Genomic DNA, 15796 nt, shown 5'->3' on the forward strand with positions numbered 1-15796 from the left:
AGAGTCTATCAAGTTCTGGAAGATGACCAGCAATGCATCTACTATTTCTAGGCCACTTCCTTAAGTACCCTGGATGGTGTTGAGCATCTCAAGTGTGATTGTAGCTGCACCCATTAAGGCAAGTGGAGAGTATTCAATCACAATTCTGACTTGCACTGTGCAGGTGGTATAAAGGCTTTGGGGAGTCAGGTGAACCACTCATCACAGAATACCCATACTTTGATCTGCTCTAGTAGCCACAGCATTTGTGGCTGGTACAGCTGAGTTTCTGGTCAATGGTAACCCCCAGGATGTTGATGGTGATGCTAATGCCAATGCCATTGAATTCAAGAAGTGGTTAGGCTCTCTCTTGTTAGAGATAGTCATAGTCTGCCACTTGTGTGGCACAAATGCTACTTGCCACTTATCAGCCCAAGGCTGGATGTTGCCCAGGTCTTGCTGCATGCAGGGATGGACTGCTTCATTATCTGAGGAATTGCAAATGGAACTCAACACTGTACAACCATTAGCAAACATCCCCACTTCTGTCGTTAAGACAGAAGAGGTCATTGATAAAGTAGCTGAAGATAGTTAGGGTCAACAGGATCTTCAGCACTTACAAACATTAAACATCCAGTTTCTGGTTTATGATTACAATTCTTTTACAAACACATTTTGCTACAAATTTAATTTCTTGAATTAAATATTAATCCCATTGATAGACTGCATATGCCCAAAATGTGCAATTAAACTATTTTTGAAATATTTAATTTACTACTTCAAACAAACTTCAGAGTTCCACATATACCGGACACAAGGAGATTCCCTGAAAGAGATTTTCAGGTTTAATATATCAGTCCTCTCGACAAGCGATGATGGTCGAATAATATTCCAAGGCTGCTGCCACAATTTACAGCATAATTTTCCAAAGGCTACAACTCAATTATTCAAACTAATAAAAGGTGTTGACTTACCCCACTATTTTAGGAAAATGTTCTAAAAATGTTTATTACTGTAAAAAGTTTGTTTTGCTACCATCATGGGTTGAATTTTAGTAAATTTTTAAACACTATTCGTACCTCACAGTAAACAGGAAATAGACACTCAACAATCAAAATGTAATGGCCGTCTGTTCACTGTTCTATTAACAGAATTAGAATACTTGGCTGAAAAGGGAGATTCAGGCTCAGTATACATGATGCAATTCAGTTTTTTTAAATTAAAACATTTATATTAAAATGTGAATACTTAATAACCTATTTTAATTGTGACTAACTAGAACATCTTTTCAACAAGAAAGTATGATAGATTAACACTTTCCTATTTTGTGTCAGATTATTCTAATGTTGCTGACATAGTTGATCAGATTACTACAGTGATACAGAGAAAAACACCACTTCTGTAAAAGATTAAGTGAGGCAAGCTAAAGGAAATGCTCAGACACCACAATTTTTGGTGTCTTTTGAGTTGAGTCTTCACGGAATGAACATAAATCTCCTATATGTTGAAAGCTGTAAACTATGAACTAGCTTAAAATATTTACCAATTGTTTTCAACTTTGACTTTTTTTGGGTGCACTTTACGTTATACCAGACAATAGGATTTTCATTGATGTTACACCCCTTATTTAATTTTTTTTTTTTTTTTTTATAAATGGAGGGTGGCAGTATATTTTTCATTCCAAAACATGAGAAAAATGGAAGTTGTGGAAAGTTCTAATGATGCGCAGTCAGTGCAAATGGTAATAACGAGGTAGAATACACCTCCTATTTAGAGATCTAAGATTTTTCCTAGTTGCATAAAAGTAAACACAGGAATTAATGTTGCTTATTTCAAGTAGTTACCAGCAGCGTTCAAGCAAAGAAAGGAAATAGAATTACATAGAATGTACAGCACAGAAACAGGCCATTCGGCCCAACTCGTCCATGCTCCACATGAACCTCCTCCCACCCTTCTTCATTTAACCCCATCAGCATAACCTTTTATTCCTTCCTCCCTCATGTGTTTATCTAGCTTCCCCTGAAATGCATCTTTGCTATTCACCTCAACTACTCCATGTTCCACATTCTAAGCACTCTCTGGGTAAAGAAGTTTCTCCTGAATTGCCTATTGGATTTATTAGTGACTTTCTTACATTTATGCCCCTAGTTTTGGTCTCCTCCACAAGTAGAAACATTTTCTCTACGTCTACCCTGTCAAATCCTTTCATAATCTTAAAGGCCTAGATCAGGTCACCCTTCAGCCTTCTCTTTTCTAGAGTAAAGCACCCCAGCCTGTTCAATCTTTCCTGATAGGTATAACCTCTCAGTTCTGGTATCATCCTTGTAAATCTTTTTTGCACTTTCTCCAGTGTCTCTATATCCTTTTTATAATATGGAGACCAGAACTGTGCACAGTACTCCAACTGTGGTCTCACCAAGGTTCGATACAAGTTTAACACAACTTCTCTGCTTTTCAATTATATCTGTCTAGAAATGAACCCATGCTTGGTTTGCTTTTTTAATGGCCTTATTAACCTGCACCGGTACATGTAATGATTTGTGTATCTATACCCCTAGATCCCCTACCTCATTTAGACTCTCATTTCCCAAGGAGTATATGGCCTCTTTATTCTTCCTACCAAAATGCACCAGACAGAGACATTAAAGATGAAATCTTTTACTCGTTTGAGGGCTATGTTTAACAGTAAGATTTTCATTCAGAATTATTAAACTGTCCTAGAATAGTAAGTTTGTTATTTTGCTCTAATATTCAGCAGTTGAATGTTTAAAATTATTTATGCATGTACACTAAACAATCAAAAATGTATTTTGAATATTAAGGAAATTCAATGCTTGGTTAACTGCGTACAACTTTCAGTTAACTTGGGCAACATTTAGGATAAGTTAACATGAAAAACTTTTTTAAAAATTTAAGCCATGTATTGCATCCAATAATGGGAGTGACTTGAGCTAAGCAACAATAAGTACTTTAGACATCAAGTCAAACGGCACATTTATTAAATTCCTTTGAGTAGACTGAATTTAACTGCAACCTATTTCTTAAAACATTTCATTATAATTAAATACAAATTTGAACAATTTAATCCAAACACACTCATCAAATTAAAAATAGTACAAAAGAGGCTTACTGCAGACAGCAGCTCCCCCAATGGCACAGCAAATCATCAGTTGAGTCATATGAACCAGGAAGGTCCCCGTTTGATATTTAATCTATGTTGAGTTAGCTGATCATAGCCAATGTGGTGGCAGGTGCACTGTAATTGGTCTCAGTGTCCTGAGATAGGGAGGGGGAAAAAAATCAAAGAAGGCTCCCAATTTTGATCGCTATCAAATGACACCTGCTGGAAGTGCATGCGTGAGGATGCTGGACAAGGACAGAATTGAGGCAGGCTGCGATTCCCCTGGGGCCAAGTAGCCTGCCAAACGTCAAGGCTCAAACATGAATGCTGGCTACTTGGTGAAGTACTTGAGGAACTGTACCTTGGCAAGAGCAGGGAAGGGGCGAAAATAAAAGCAGAGAGTGAACTCAAGATCTTTTTGTGGACAGGTGTATTACAACTTATTGACGAGTCAGAAACAGGGTGGTTATTACTGAGATTTCTGATTAGGTGCCCTCTAAACAGTAACTGAAATTTAATAGTGGGTGAACTGACAGGCCATTTTCAGGTCGTCAATTGTGTGTACACCCAGTGATAGAAACAGCATACTCTTACACAGTAAGTCACTTCAGTAGACCTCAAGCTTCTATTGCAAGTACATCCAGTGCAGAGATCAACAATATTCAATTAGTCACAAAGAAAAATGATAAAACAGTATCAGATCGTTTTGCCCACTCATCTATTGTTAATAATAGCACAAATGCAAATGGCTGTATGTCATAATAAAGGGAAACCATGAGTTCATCATAGTAACAGGACATAACCACTTCGAATATTGGCTGGATTGCATACAAAAGGTCAGATTGTAACAGGAATTAATACCAGCTCTTCAGCCAATCATGATGAACTATTTCACCTGTTAGTGGTTCCACTTTCAAACATTAAATCTGCAATTTTTTTTTTAAACTTTGCAGAAAATGCCACATGAAAATGCTCTCAATATAGAATCTAGGAAATTGATCCCACAGAAGTTTGATCATCTTGCCCCACAAACACACAGCTTCTTTAAAAGGAGTGTGAAACTGCATATGGCAGCATGAAAAAAGATGGATATTCGTTACAAGACATGTAATTAGCTCCCAATTTGATCTGTCACATTGTATGCAGTTTTGGTCGCCTTATCTGAGGAAGAATGTTATTGCCATGGAGGGAGTGCAGCGAAGATTCACCAGACTGATACCTGGGATGGCAGGAATGACATATATGAGGAGAGATTGGATTGATTGGGCTTATACTCACTGGAGTTTAGAAGAATGAGAGGGGATCTCATTGAAACTTATAAAATTCTAACAGGACTGGACAGACTAGATGCAGGAAGGATGTTCTCGATGGCGGGGGAGTCGAGAACCAGGGGTCACAGTCTAAAGATAAGGGGTAAGGCATTTAGCTCCGAGATGAGGAGGAATTTCTTCACCCAGAGAGTGGTGAACCTGTGGAATTCTCTACCACAGAAGGCAGTTGAGGCCAATTCATTAAATATATTCAAGAAGGAGTTAGATATATTTCTTAAGGCTAAAGGGATATGGGGAGAAGGCAGGGACAGAGTACTGAGTTTGGATGATCAGCCATGATCTCATTGAATGGCGGAGTAGGCTCAAGGGGCCGAATGGCCTACTCCTATCTTCTATGTTTCTATCAATATTAATTAATAGTATTACTTTTCAATAATAAAGAAAAATTGAAGTGTGCAGTTTCTCAGAACTTTTGGTCTGGGAGATTGTTTTAATTGTTTTAAAAAAGGATCTACTGTATACCAAATAATAATTACCTGGTTTCAAATAACATCTGCCCTAATATCTCCTTATGTGGCTCAGTGTCAAATTTTGTTTGATAAGGCTCCTAGAAAGTGCCTTGGGACATTTTACAACGTTACAGACGCTATATAAATACAAGTTGTTGTTATGATTAATATTGTTAGAAATAGGAAACACAATTGGCACTGAATTTAAAGCATTTTTTGTAATGTGAAATTTTTGGCTAAATATGTAATCAATAAATGTAAAAAATTTACGTAACATTTATAATAGCACATCACTGTGGATCTGCTTATGTCCCAACAATACACATCTCCAAATAAGTAAGCTTTAAAAAGGTCTATCCTACTGAAGTCACTACTGTAAATATTATCGTTCCAGATCTGTAACAAGGCTCTATCTGTAGATAGAGGGAAATTGTTCCCATTGGCAGAGGGGTCGAGAACCGGAGGACACAGATTTATGGTGATTGGTAAAAGAACCAAAGGCGACGCAAGAAAAAACTTTTTGATGCAGCGAGTAGTTAAGATCTAGAATGCACTGCCTGAAAGGGTGGTGGAGGCAGATTCAATCACGGCTTTCAACTGTAACCATTCTATGATTCTAAGGCCCATAAAACATATGTAACAGCAATGTTTTGTTCCTTAGAGTGAATCAACACCTTTACAAAGTTCAATGTGTATAGATTATATAATTTGTTAAACTGCATCCACTTACCTCCCAAAGAATTAAAAAATTATATTTATGGCCTTCCCACTTATTATAGTTGGGCTTGGCAGATTATGCTGTGCCCATCAGAGATCTAAAGATAAAATAGCTATTGACTCACCTGGTTAGACTGGCTACTTAGGTATGGCTCAAAATCATTGTCATGCACTGTATCCTTTTGATGCAGCGAACCATTTTGCACTGCAAAATAAAACACCCTAGTAAACGTCTGTATAATATCCACAAATTTTCAAAAAATGCAATTATAAAAAAAACCTACAAATGTTGGAAATCTAAAGCAAAAAAACCCAGAAAACGCTACAAACATACAGATCAGTTGACATCTGTAAAAGAGAATAAGTTAACATTTCGGGTTACCAGCGTATTTCCAGCATTTTTTGTTTTCAAAAGTTGCATTGTGTTAAATTTCAACACGCTGAAGATGACTTTAGGTTAAATTATTGTTAAATAGGGGAAGAAAATAACTCGCATTTATACAAACGAGTGAAAATAAACTCGCCTCACACAATTGCTCTTCTGGACAAAAGGAGGCAACTGCAAAGCAGAAACATATGACGTCTCCTTATTACAAATCATCCTAAACCGAGAGGAGGCCGATCCCACGATCCGAGGGGAAACTTGGCCTTAACTCCCAACTTTAGCGAGCATTTCCGCCACATTTACTCCCAACGTTGCCGCGGCCCCTAGATCGCAAAGGGGGTGGAAGGAAAAGAGAAGCGGATCTCGCTTGACCGGCACTCAGGAGATAAAATAAAAGCCACTTATGGCAACTTTACGTTATTTTAAAACCGTCTGCAACAGCCCCGGGCCTCCCCCTTACCTTTATTCTCTTGTCCTTTCGCTCTCTGTTAAGGGCCACCAGGCGGACGCACCACAGCAGCAGCAGCAGCAAACGGGAAGCAAAAAAAAAAGAGAAAAAAGTGTTAATGCAGATTTGCCAAAAGGAACCACGGCCTCGGTCAATAGAAGAACAAACCCCTCGAGCCTCCCCCGGTGAAGCAGCCGGCGGAGGGGGTGAGAGAGGAGAGAGGCGGGGGAAACAACAAAGAATCGGCCGCTTGCCGGCCCTGCCTACCTGAGGGTCAACGCTTGTGGCAGACATACTTCATTAATCGCCACTTGCACCCGGTTCGGCTGCAGACTCGGTCTCTGAAGGGGGTTATCGGGGTGCTGGAGCTCGGGGCGGGCGAGTCGCTGAGAGGCCGCGGTTTCTCCCCCCTCGCAACTTGGCTGCTCGTCCGGATTTCTCAGACGTTTAACCCAATGGCGACCATACTCAGGATCCGATGACGTAGTCCGCATTCGGCGCAGTGACGCGGGCGGGGGGAGGAAGAGCAGCCCGCCACAACTGATGACGTATTGCACAGGCCAAGCCGGGCGACTAAATGGCGGCGAGCGTGGCTTCCACTCGCTGGGTCCTTCTCTCCCCCTCGCCCTGCAGGGAAGGATTTCGCTGGAGTTAGCGCTGCAAATCTCCCAGCTCTGTCACCGAGATTGCCGGATTGAGAATGGTCACAATTCTTATTTAATCGCACGGATTTCTGCTCTTTTAAGAGTGAGTTACATGGAAAATAACGCCCCATAACCCCCCCCCCCCAAGATATCTGCGCTGCTTTAATCTGCCCTTTTGAGTATCCCTGATTATAATCGATTAACCTTTGGCGGCCGTGCCTTCTGTTGCCTAGGCCCCAAGCTCTGGAATTCCCTGCCTAAACCTCTCCACCTCTGTTTCCTCCTTTAAGATGCTCCTTAAAACCTACCTCTTTGACCAAGCTTTTGGTCATCTTCTGTCTTAATATGTGGATCAGTGTCAATTTTTTTTGTCTTGCAACACTCCTGTGAAGCGCCTCGAGGTGTTTTACTACATTAAAGACACTATATAAATACAAGTTGTTGTTGTAAAGTTTTAAACTTTGAGATTGCACTAAGTTGCAGGACATGCTGTTTTATAAGGACAAGAAACATTATACCAAGTAATGCATATTGTATAATAGCAAAATACTACGGATGCTGGAAATCCGAAATAACAGCAGAAAACGCTGGAAAAACTCAGCAGGCCAGGCAGCATCCGTGCACAGAGAAACAGAGTTAACGTTTCAGGTCGAAGACCTTTTGTCAGAACTGGAAAAAAGCAGGAAATGGAATAGATTTTAAAGCAAGTTTAGGAGCTGGGAAAAGGGGGAGGGGATGAAAGAACAAAAGGGAATGTCCGTGATAGGATAGAAAGCAGGAGAGATTAAGAGACATTGAGAGACATTAATAAGAGATATTCAAGGCAAGAGGAGGTGGTAATGGGACAGGTTAAGGAATAAAGGATGGCTCTAGTTGAAGTGTGAATTGTGCTGGCAGAATGAAGGACAGCTGTCATGTGGGAGGGAAGAAAAAAAGGCCAAACAAAAAGTGTGGATAAAAAAATATATATATGTGATAGGGGCCGAGGTTATGATCTGAAATTGTTGAACTCTATGTTGAGTCCAGAGGGCTGTAGAGTGCCTAATCGAAAGATGAGGTGCTGTTCCTCGAGCTTACGCTGAGCTTCCGTGGAACAATGCAAGAGGCCGAGGTCGGTGAGGTCTGAGTGGGAATGGAGCGGTGAATTAAAGTGACAGGCCCCCGGGAGCTCGGGGTCCCCCTTACGGACTGAATGGAGGTGTTCCGCAAAGCGGTCACCCAATCTGCGTTTGGTCTCCCCAATGTAGAGGAGACCACATCGTGAGCAGCGAATACAGTATACTAAATTGCAAGACGTACAAGTAAATCACTGTTTCACCTGGAAGGGGTGTTTGGGGCCCTGGACAGTGGGAAGGGGGGAGGTATAAGGGCATCTGTTGCATCTCCTGCGCTTGCACGGGAAGATGCCGGGCGAAGGGGAAGGGGTGCTGAGGGTGGTAGAGGAGTGGACTAGGGTATCGCGGAGGGAGCGGTCCCTACGGAATGCTGAAAGGGAGGTGAGGGGAAGATGCGTTTCGTGGTTTGATCACGCTGGAGGTGGCGGAGGATGATCCGTTGAATGTGGAGGCTAGTGGGGTGAAAGGTGAGGACCAGCGGAACTCTATCGTTGTTCCGGGAGGGAAGGGCAGGGGTGAGGGCAGAAGTGCGGGAGATTGACACAGCCCTCGACTGTCCGTTCTACCACAGTAGAGGGGAATCCTCGGTTGAGGAAAAAGGAAGACATGTCGGAAGCACCGTTATGGAAGGTGGCATCGTCAGAGCAGATGCGGCGGAGACGGAGAAACTGGGAGAATGGAATAGAGTCCTTACAGGAGGCGGGGTGGGAGGAAGTGTGTAGTGTCCGTGTGTTGATAAAGACACTGAAGACAGGAGTTGGTTCATAGGTATTTACTAAGCAAAGTCTTGGGGGGGGGGGGGGTTCTAACGGATATACACAATACACAGGCTTATATAGCCCGAGTGGCAATCACCGGCACCACAGCACACCTGGGGCTCTTAAAGGCACATACACTACAATTCCTCTCCTTTTAGCTAACCAGTACATCATAAGTAATTATTAATTACATATTATATGCAAAATAATATACATTGCTGTAGTTAATTAACTATAAGTCAGTCTCTCAGGAGGCTTCCTGACTCGGTCCGGATAACGCCTCGGGGGTGTAGTAGTTTCTGGTGATGTAGTAGGTTCTTCTGGCAAGGCCGATTCGGCTTGAATGCCAGTGTCGGGTTCATCAGGTTCCAGTATCACTGGATCGGAGGTAGATATGGGTATCTCTACTTCATCGTTAGATGTATAGAGTTGTGGTGTAGGTTGTCCCTTTTCGGATGACTTTATGATTTGGTCAGCATGGCACCTTATTATGCTTTCTCCGATGTCCACGGTATACATCAGTGGTCCTAGTCGTGTGCAGATAGTTCCAGGCTGCCATTTCTCGGTACGCTAGTCCCGGGCCAAAACTTGTTGACCTATCTGGAAGGTTCTAGTTGGCCTTTCATTCATGCCTTGAAACTGCCGGTTCTCCACGTCCCTTCGGATGTTGGGCTTGACCAAATCCAGCCGGCATCTTAGGTTTCTATTGAAGAACATCATGGCGGGAGTTTGGTTGGTAACCATATGTGTTGCATTCCTGTATGCGAATAAGAAGTTATCCACCTTGTGCTGAAGCTTTATGGCCTTGAAGGTCTGGACAAACCTTTCAGCCAATCCATTGGCGGGATGGTATGGGGCGGACGTGTAGTGCTTAACCCCATTGTTTTTTAAGAACTTTCTGAATTCTTCGGACACAAATTGCGGTCCATTATCAGAACAGATCTGTTTCCGGCAGCCCATTCCTGGCAAATATGGTCCTTAATACTGTGATGGTTTTTTCCGTGGTGGTGGAAGACATCTTTATTACCTCCGGCCACTTGGAGTGTGCGTCAACCGCGATTAAGAACATTGAGTCCATAAATGGACCAGCAAAGTCGATGTGTACCCTTTGCCAGGGAGATGAGGGCCACTCCCATGGATGTAGAGGGGCTTGTGGTGGAGCGTTTTGGACCTTCTGGCATCCTAGGCAGCTCTTGGTCATTTCTTCTATGTCTCCATCGATACCTGGCCACCATACAAACGATCTGGCTAGGTTCTTCATTTTCACTCCACCCAGATGCTCCTCGTGAAGCTCCTTTAGCACTTTATCCTGGAGTTTGGGTGGAATCACCACTCTGGATCCACACATCAAGGTTCCTCGGCACACTGACAGCTGTTCTCTTCTTTGCGAGAATGCTGGCAACAGTGGTTCGCCATGTGCTGGCCATCCCTTCACTGTTAAATCGTAGAAAGTCGGGTCATTTCTTGTTTCCCTTTCAATGGCAGAATTTGTTACTGGTAGACATTCCACTATGGTAGAGTGGAACATCTCCATTGGGTCTACTGTAGGTGCCTCTTCTACCGTTGGCAACGGTAGGCGCGATAAACCGTCAGCATTCCCATGCTGTTTTGACCCTTTGTATTCTATGTTGTATTGGTGTGCCCCTAGAAAAAGGGACCACCTCTGTAGCCTTTGTACTGTCATAATGGGAACACCCTTTTTAGGGTTGAATATAGAGATGAGGGGTTGATGGTCAGTCAACAAGGTAAATTTCTGTCCGTGTAGGTAATGGTTGAATTTCTTTACTCCCCATACCAGGCGGAGTGCTTCCCTGTCGATTTGGGTATAGTTACGCTCAGCTGAGTTCAATGAGCGTGACGCAAAAGCTATTGGCCGTTCCGAGCCATCAGGGAATTTATGCGATAATACTGCTCCTATGCCGTAAGGGGATGCATCACATGCCAGTCTGATTGGCAGTGATGGGTTGTAATGAGCCAAAACTTCTTTGGATGTGATTAAGTCTTTGCATTTATGGAAGGCACTTTTGCAATCTTCGTTCCATTTCCAAATTACTCCTGTTTGTAGCAGTTCATTAAGAGGGTGTAGAAGAGTTGATAAGTTCGGTAAAAATTTATGATAGTAATTTATTAATCCCAGGAACGACCTTAATTGTGAAACATTTTCAGGTGCTGGGGCTTTTATGACCACCTCCATTTTTTCAGGTGACTTATGCAACCCTTCCTTATTTATTATGTGGCCACAATATGATATTTGATTTCGGAAAAATTCGCACTTGGGGCGATTTGCTCGTAGGCCCCGTTCTCTCAGCCTAGTGAGCACCTGCTCTAAATTGGCAAGGTGCTCGTTGTCGTTTTCTCCTGTTACAAGGATGTCGTCTAGGTAGCATTGAGTCCCCGGAATCCCTCGGAGGACTTGCTCCATAGCTCTCTGCCAGATAGCTGGAGCGGATGCTACTCCGAAAACCAGTCGATTGTACTGGTACAGACCTTTGTGTGTATTTATCGTGAGATTTTTTAGAGGCCTCTTCAACCTCCATCTGTAGATATGCCTGTGCCAAGTCAATTTTGGTGAAACGTTTCCCTCCGGATAGTGAGGCGAAAATATCTTCTATCCTCGGAAGAGGATACTGTACCGTGTGAAGGACCGGGTTTACAGTCACCTTGAAGTCTCCACAGATGCGAATTTTTCTCTGTTCTTCAGATTTATCATTCTTCAATGCTATCTTGATGACTGGGATGATGGGTGTTGCCCACTCGCTCCAATCTATTTTAGATAATACGCCTGCCTTTTCCAAATTCTCCAGCTCTGCCTCGACTGCTGGACGAATTGCGTATGGCACCGGTCTTGCCTTAAAAAACTTGGGAATTGCTGCATCTTCCACTTTTATTGAGGCGGTGATGCCTTTCAAGGTTCCTAGTTTCTCTTGAAATACTTCCTTGGCGTTGGCCAAGATGTCTTTTAATCGTTCAGGTATGACGTCATCATCATTTTTTTCCTTACTGGTCACCGTCAGTGCCTGAATGGAGTGCCAGTCTAAATGTATTTTTCTGATCCATTCACGTCCCAACAGCGGTGGACCACCATCTTGTAGAACGTATAAATACAACTTCTGTATTTCCTTGCCGTTGTATACAACAGGCACCCTTATTTTTCCTTTGGGGTATACTTTCTGCCCCGTATATGTTTTCAAGATAATGGATGTGTCTTTTAAAGGTATATGCGGAAATAGCCGCTCGTAATCCCGTCGATTTATGACGGTCAGAGCTGATCCTGTATCTAGCTCCATTTTAACTGGGGACCCTGCTATTGTGAGGGTAACCCAAATGGTCTGGTAATCTTCTTTGGCACTTACATTATGTAATTTGAGAGAGCTTAGTCTCTTGTTCCCGGAGTCGCTATCGCTTTTCTGGTCTTCGGAGCTACTGTCCGTTATCATTTGTACCTTTCTGTGCTTTTCCTTATTGATTCTTTTCCCGTTAGTGGATTTTTTGTTTTCAGATCGGCACACACGTGGAATGTGTCCCATCTTTCCGCATCACCTGCATGCTTTTTCCTTGAACCAGCAGTCCCTCTGGTCATGGGTGGATCTGCCGCAGCGATAACATCTCGAAACCCCGTGTCATTTCATGGGTGCCGAAGTCCTGTGGCCTTTGCTGTATCTCTGCAGCTCCTATTGCACTGAAAGCCTTGTCCAGTGTTAACTTTTTCTCAGAAGATACCTTTTTTTGTGTTTCTACACTTAGGGGATCGCAGATGAATTTGTCTCGCAGAGAATCTGCCAGTCCTGCCTCGAATTGGCAGTGTAGGGCATCAACAATCTCCTCAAAATTCTTGTCCATCGGTTCGGCTGGAGTGATTAAGTTTCGTAACAGCTTGTATGTCTTTGCACCCATTAGATCCAGAAGCACTGAAGCTTTTTTTTCATCTTCTATTCCATTTGCGGTGCAATATACCTCCACTCTTTCCACATATGTGGTCCAGTCCTCTATCTCGTTATCAAAAACATAAATATTGCCAGAATTAGGCATCTTAGAAAAGATATGGCGCTTCCCGCGCTTTTCTTTCTTTTCTGTAGAAAAGATATGGTGCTTTCCCGCCGCTGCTGCCGATGACAACGCTGTTTACTGCGGTTTCCGTTTGTTTTATTTTTTTTATTTACTGTTGGAGACTCGTTCCCACCGGAGTTTCTCTCCAGGTCTGAACGCTGACCTGCTTGCCGCGCCGGCCGTCTCCCGAGTGCTCCCTCCCAGTCCGTTATTGCTTGCCTCCGATTTTGCTGCCTGTCTCAGCTGTAGAGCCAGCCACTGGAGCCCCAGCCTGACGCCCAGGAAGGATTAGCGCAGTACCTGCCACCAGCTTGGCCAGCTGGTGAAACCACAGCTTCTCTCACTTCCTTGAGTCTTCAGGACGCCCGAGGAATCGATGTCCTTGAGGTGCTGCCGAATTGCAGGTAAGTCCGTTTCCACTTCGTCGCCACTGTAGTGTCCGTGTGTTGATAAAGACACTGAAGACAGGAGTTGGTTCATAGGTATTTACTAAGCAAAGTCTGGGGGGGGGTTCTAACGGATATACACAATACACAGGCTTATATAGCCCAAGTGGCAATCACCGGCACCACAGCACACCTGGGGCTCTTAAAGGCACATACACTACAAAGTGTAGTCCAGGTAGCTGTGGGCTTGTAGTGAATGATTGTCAATAACCTATCCCCAGAGATGGAGATGGAGAAGTCGAGGAAGGGAAGGGAAGAGTTGGAGATGTACCATGTGAAGGTGAGAGATGGGTGGAAATTGGAAGCAAAATGAATGAAATTTTCTAGTTCAGGGCGAGAGCAGGAGACGGCACTGATACAGTCATCAATGTACCGGAAAAAGAGGTGAGGGAGGGGACCCGAGTAGGACTGGAACAAAGAGTGTTCCACATATCCCACGAAAAGGCAGGCATAGCTAGGACCCATGCGGGTACCCATAGCAACACCTTTAATTTGGAGGAAATGAGTGGAGTCAAAGATGAAGTTGTTCAATGTGAGAACAAGTTCAGCCAGGCGGAGGAGGGTGGTGGTGGATGGGGACTGGTTGGGCCTCTGTTCAAGGAAGAAGCGGAGCGGCCTCAGGCCATCCTGGTGGGGGATGGAGGTGTAGAGGGATTGTATGTCCATCGTGAAAAGGAGGCGGTTGGGGCCGGGAAACTGGAAACTTAAAGTGGCGGAGGGCGTCAGAAGAGTAGCGGATGTAGGTGGGAAGAGACTGGACAAGGGGAGAAAAAATAGAGTCGAGATAGGAAGAGATAAGTTCCATGGGGCAAGAACAGGCTGAAACGATGGGTCTACCAGGGCAGTCCTGTTTGGCCCCGATCTCCCGGTGGCCTGTCACTTTAATTCGCCGCTCCATTCCCACTCAGACCTCACCGACCTCGGCCTCTTGCATTGTTCTACGGAAGCTCAGCGTAAGCTCGAGGAACAGCACCTCATCTTTCGATTAGGCACTCTACAGCCCTCTGGACTCAACATAGAGTTCAACAATTTCAGATAATAACCTCGGCTCCCTGTATATATAATATATTTTTTTTTATCCACACTTTTTATTTGGCCTTTCTTTCTTCCCTCCCACATGGCAGCTGTCCTTCATTCTGCCAGCGCAATTCACACTTCAACTAGAGCCAGCCTTTATTCTTTAACCTGTCCCATTACCACCTTCTCTTGCCTTGAATATCTCTCAATGTCTCTTAATCTCTCCTGCTTTCTATCCTATCACTGACCTTCCCTTTTGTTCTTTCATCCCCTCCCCCTTTTCCCAACCCCTAAACTTGCTTTAAAATCTATTCCATTTCCTGCTTTTTTCTGATTCTGACAAAAAGTCTTCGACCTGAAACGTTAACTCTTTCTCTCTCCACGGATGCTGCCTGGCCTGCTGAGTTTTTCCAGTGTTTTCTGTTGTTATAATGCATATTGTATCCTTGGTTATAGTTGTGCAAAACTTGGTCTGAGCCTCTAAGGCCGCAAGTTCTAATTGTGGTAATAGGCACATCTTGAGGCCAACTGGAGATTTATTATTGGACCAGAATTTGCGGGATGGCAGTGCCCGCAACACTTCTCCCGCCTTCCCCTCTCCCCTCAGAGTGCTTGGCCTCCTCATCCTCCTGGACCACCTGTTCCTCCACATCCTCCTGCTCAGTCTCTACCTCAGTGCCCTCGTGTGGACCTGTGGGAAGGAAGAATGAAAGGTTACAATGATGTAGCATATCCATTCCTCAGGTTACATAGTTACCTTTACATTCAATCTACAACATGAAAAAAGGCCATTCGACCCAAGTGGTCTATGCCAGTGTTTCCACACCATTCGAGCATACTCCCACTCTAATTTCCTCCCCACCACTTTGCGCCCACAAGTGGAAACACTCCACATCCTGTCTATCGAACCCCCACATAACTTTAAATAACTCTGTTGGGACTCTTCTTAGTCTCATCCTGGGGCGGTTTGCTGCCCAGGAGACAAAGCAAGAGGCTCTGAAACTCACCTGGAGGTGTGCGTAGGGCAACGACCTGAGCTTGGCCCACAGGCACTGCACCGTGATACCGCTGCAACTTCTGGCCTTCTCATGTTGAGTGAGGCCCTTGAAGTAGGGGCTTCCTCCTCCGATTCTTGCCCTCTCCTGGGTGTATTGCACCAATTTGCCCTACGGGAAGAACACAGAAAGAAAGTTAAGTGAGTTGGTATGCGAGAGGGGGCATATTGAAGTGACAGGGGACTTGGCCGGCATTGCAATGTTTTCTTCAGCAGAGAGATGAAGTTATAAGATCATCAGCAGCCCACTTTGTAAAAGCTTCTCCCACAACAGACTTTTAGGAC

At 43.9% G+C, this 15796-nt stretch overlaps 1 protein-coding gene across 3 annotated transcripts in view; it reads right to left on the reverse strand.

The window, feature by feature from the left end:
- LOC147108709 (YTH domain-containing family protein 1-like) overlaps positions 1-7141 on the reverse strand; it is a 40922-nt gene extending 33781 nt beyond the window's left edge. The window contains exons 1-3 of one of the 3 annotated variants that reach the window (XR_015080633.1): positions 6698-7141; positions 6443-6467; positions 5723-5802 (exon numbers count right to left, since the gene is read on the reverse strand). Coding sequence is in view for 2 of the 3 variants with exons in the window: in XM_086005454.1 (XP_085861580.1) it covers positions 5723-5802; positions 6443-6467; positions 6698-6724 (132 nt within the window). In the remaining variant the exon portion in view is untranslated. The remainder of the gene's footprint in view (positions 1-5722; positions 5803-6442; positions 6468-6697) is intronic. The other 2 variants (XM_086005454.1, XM_086005453.1) reach the window with 2 other exon arrangements.
- Between the last annotated feature and the right edge of the window lie 8655 nt (positions 7142-15796).

This window comes from Somniosus microcephalus, chromosome 13 (genome assembly GCF_052327205.1).
Source record: "Somniosus microcephalus isolate GS21.2 chromosome 13, FLI_Smic_1.0, whole genome shotgun sequence".
NCBI lineage: Eukaryota > Metazoa > Chordata > Chondrichthyes > Squaliformes > Somniosidae > Somniosus > Somniosus microcephalus.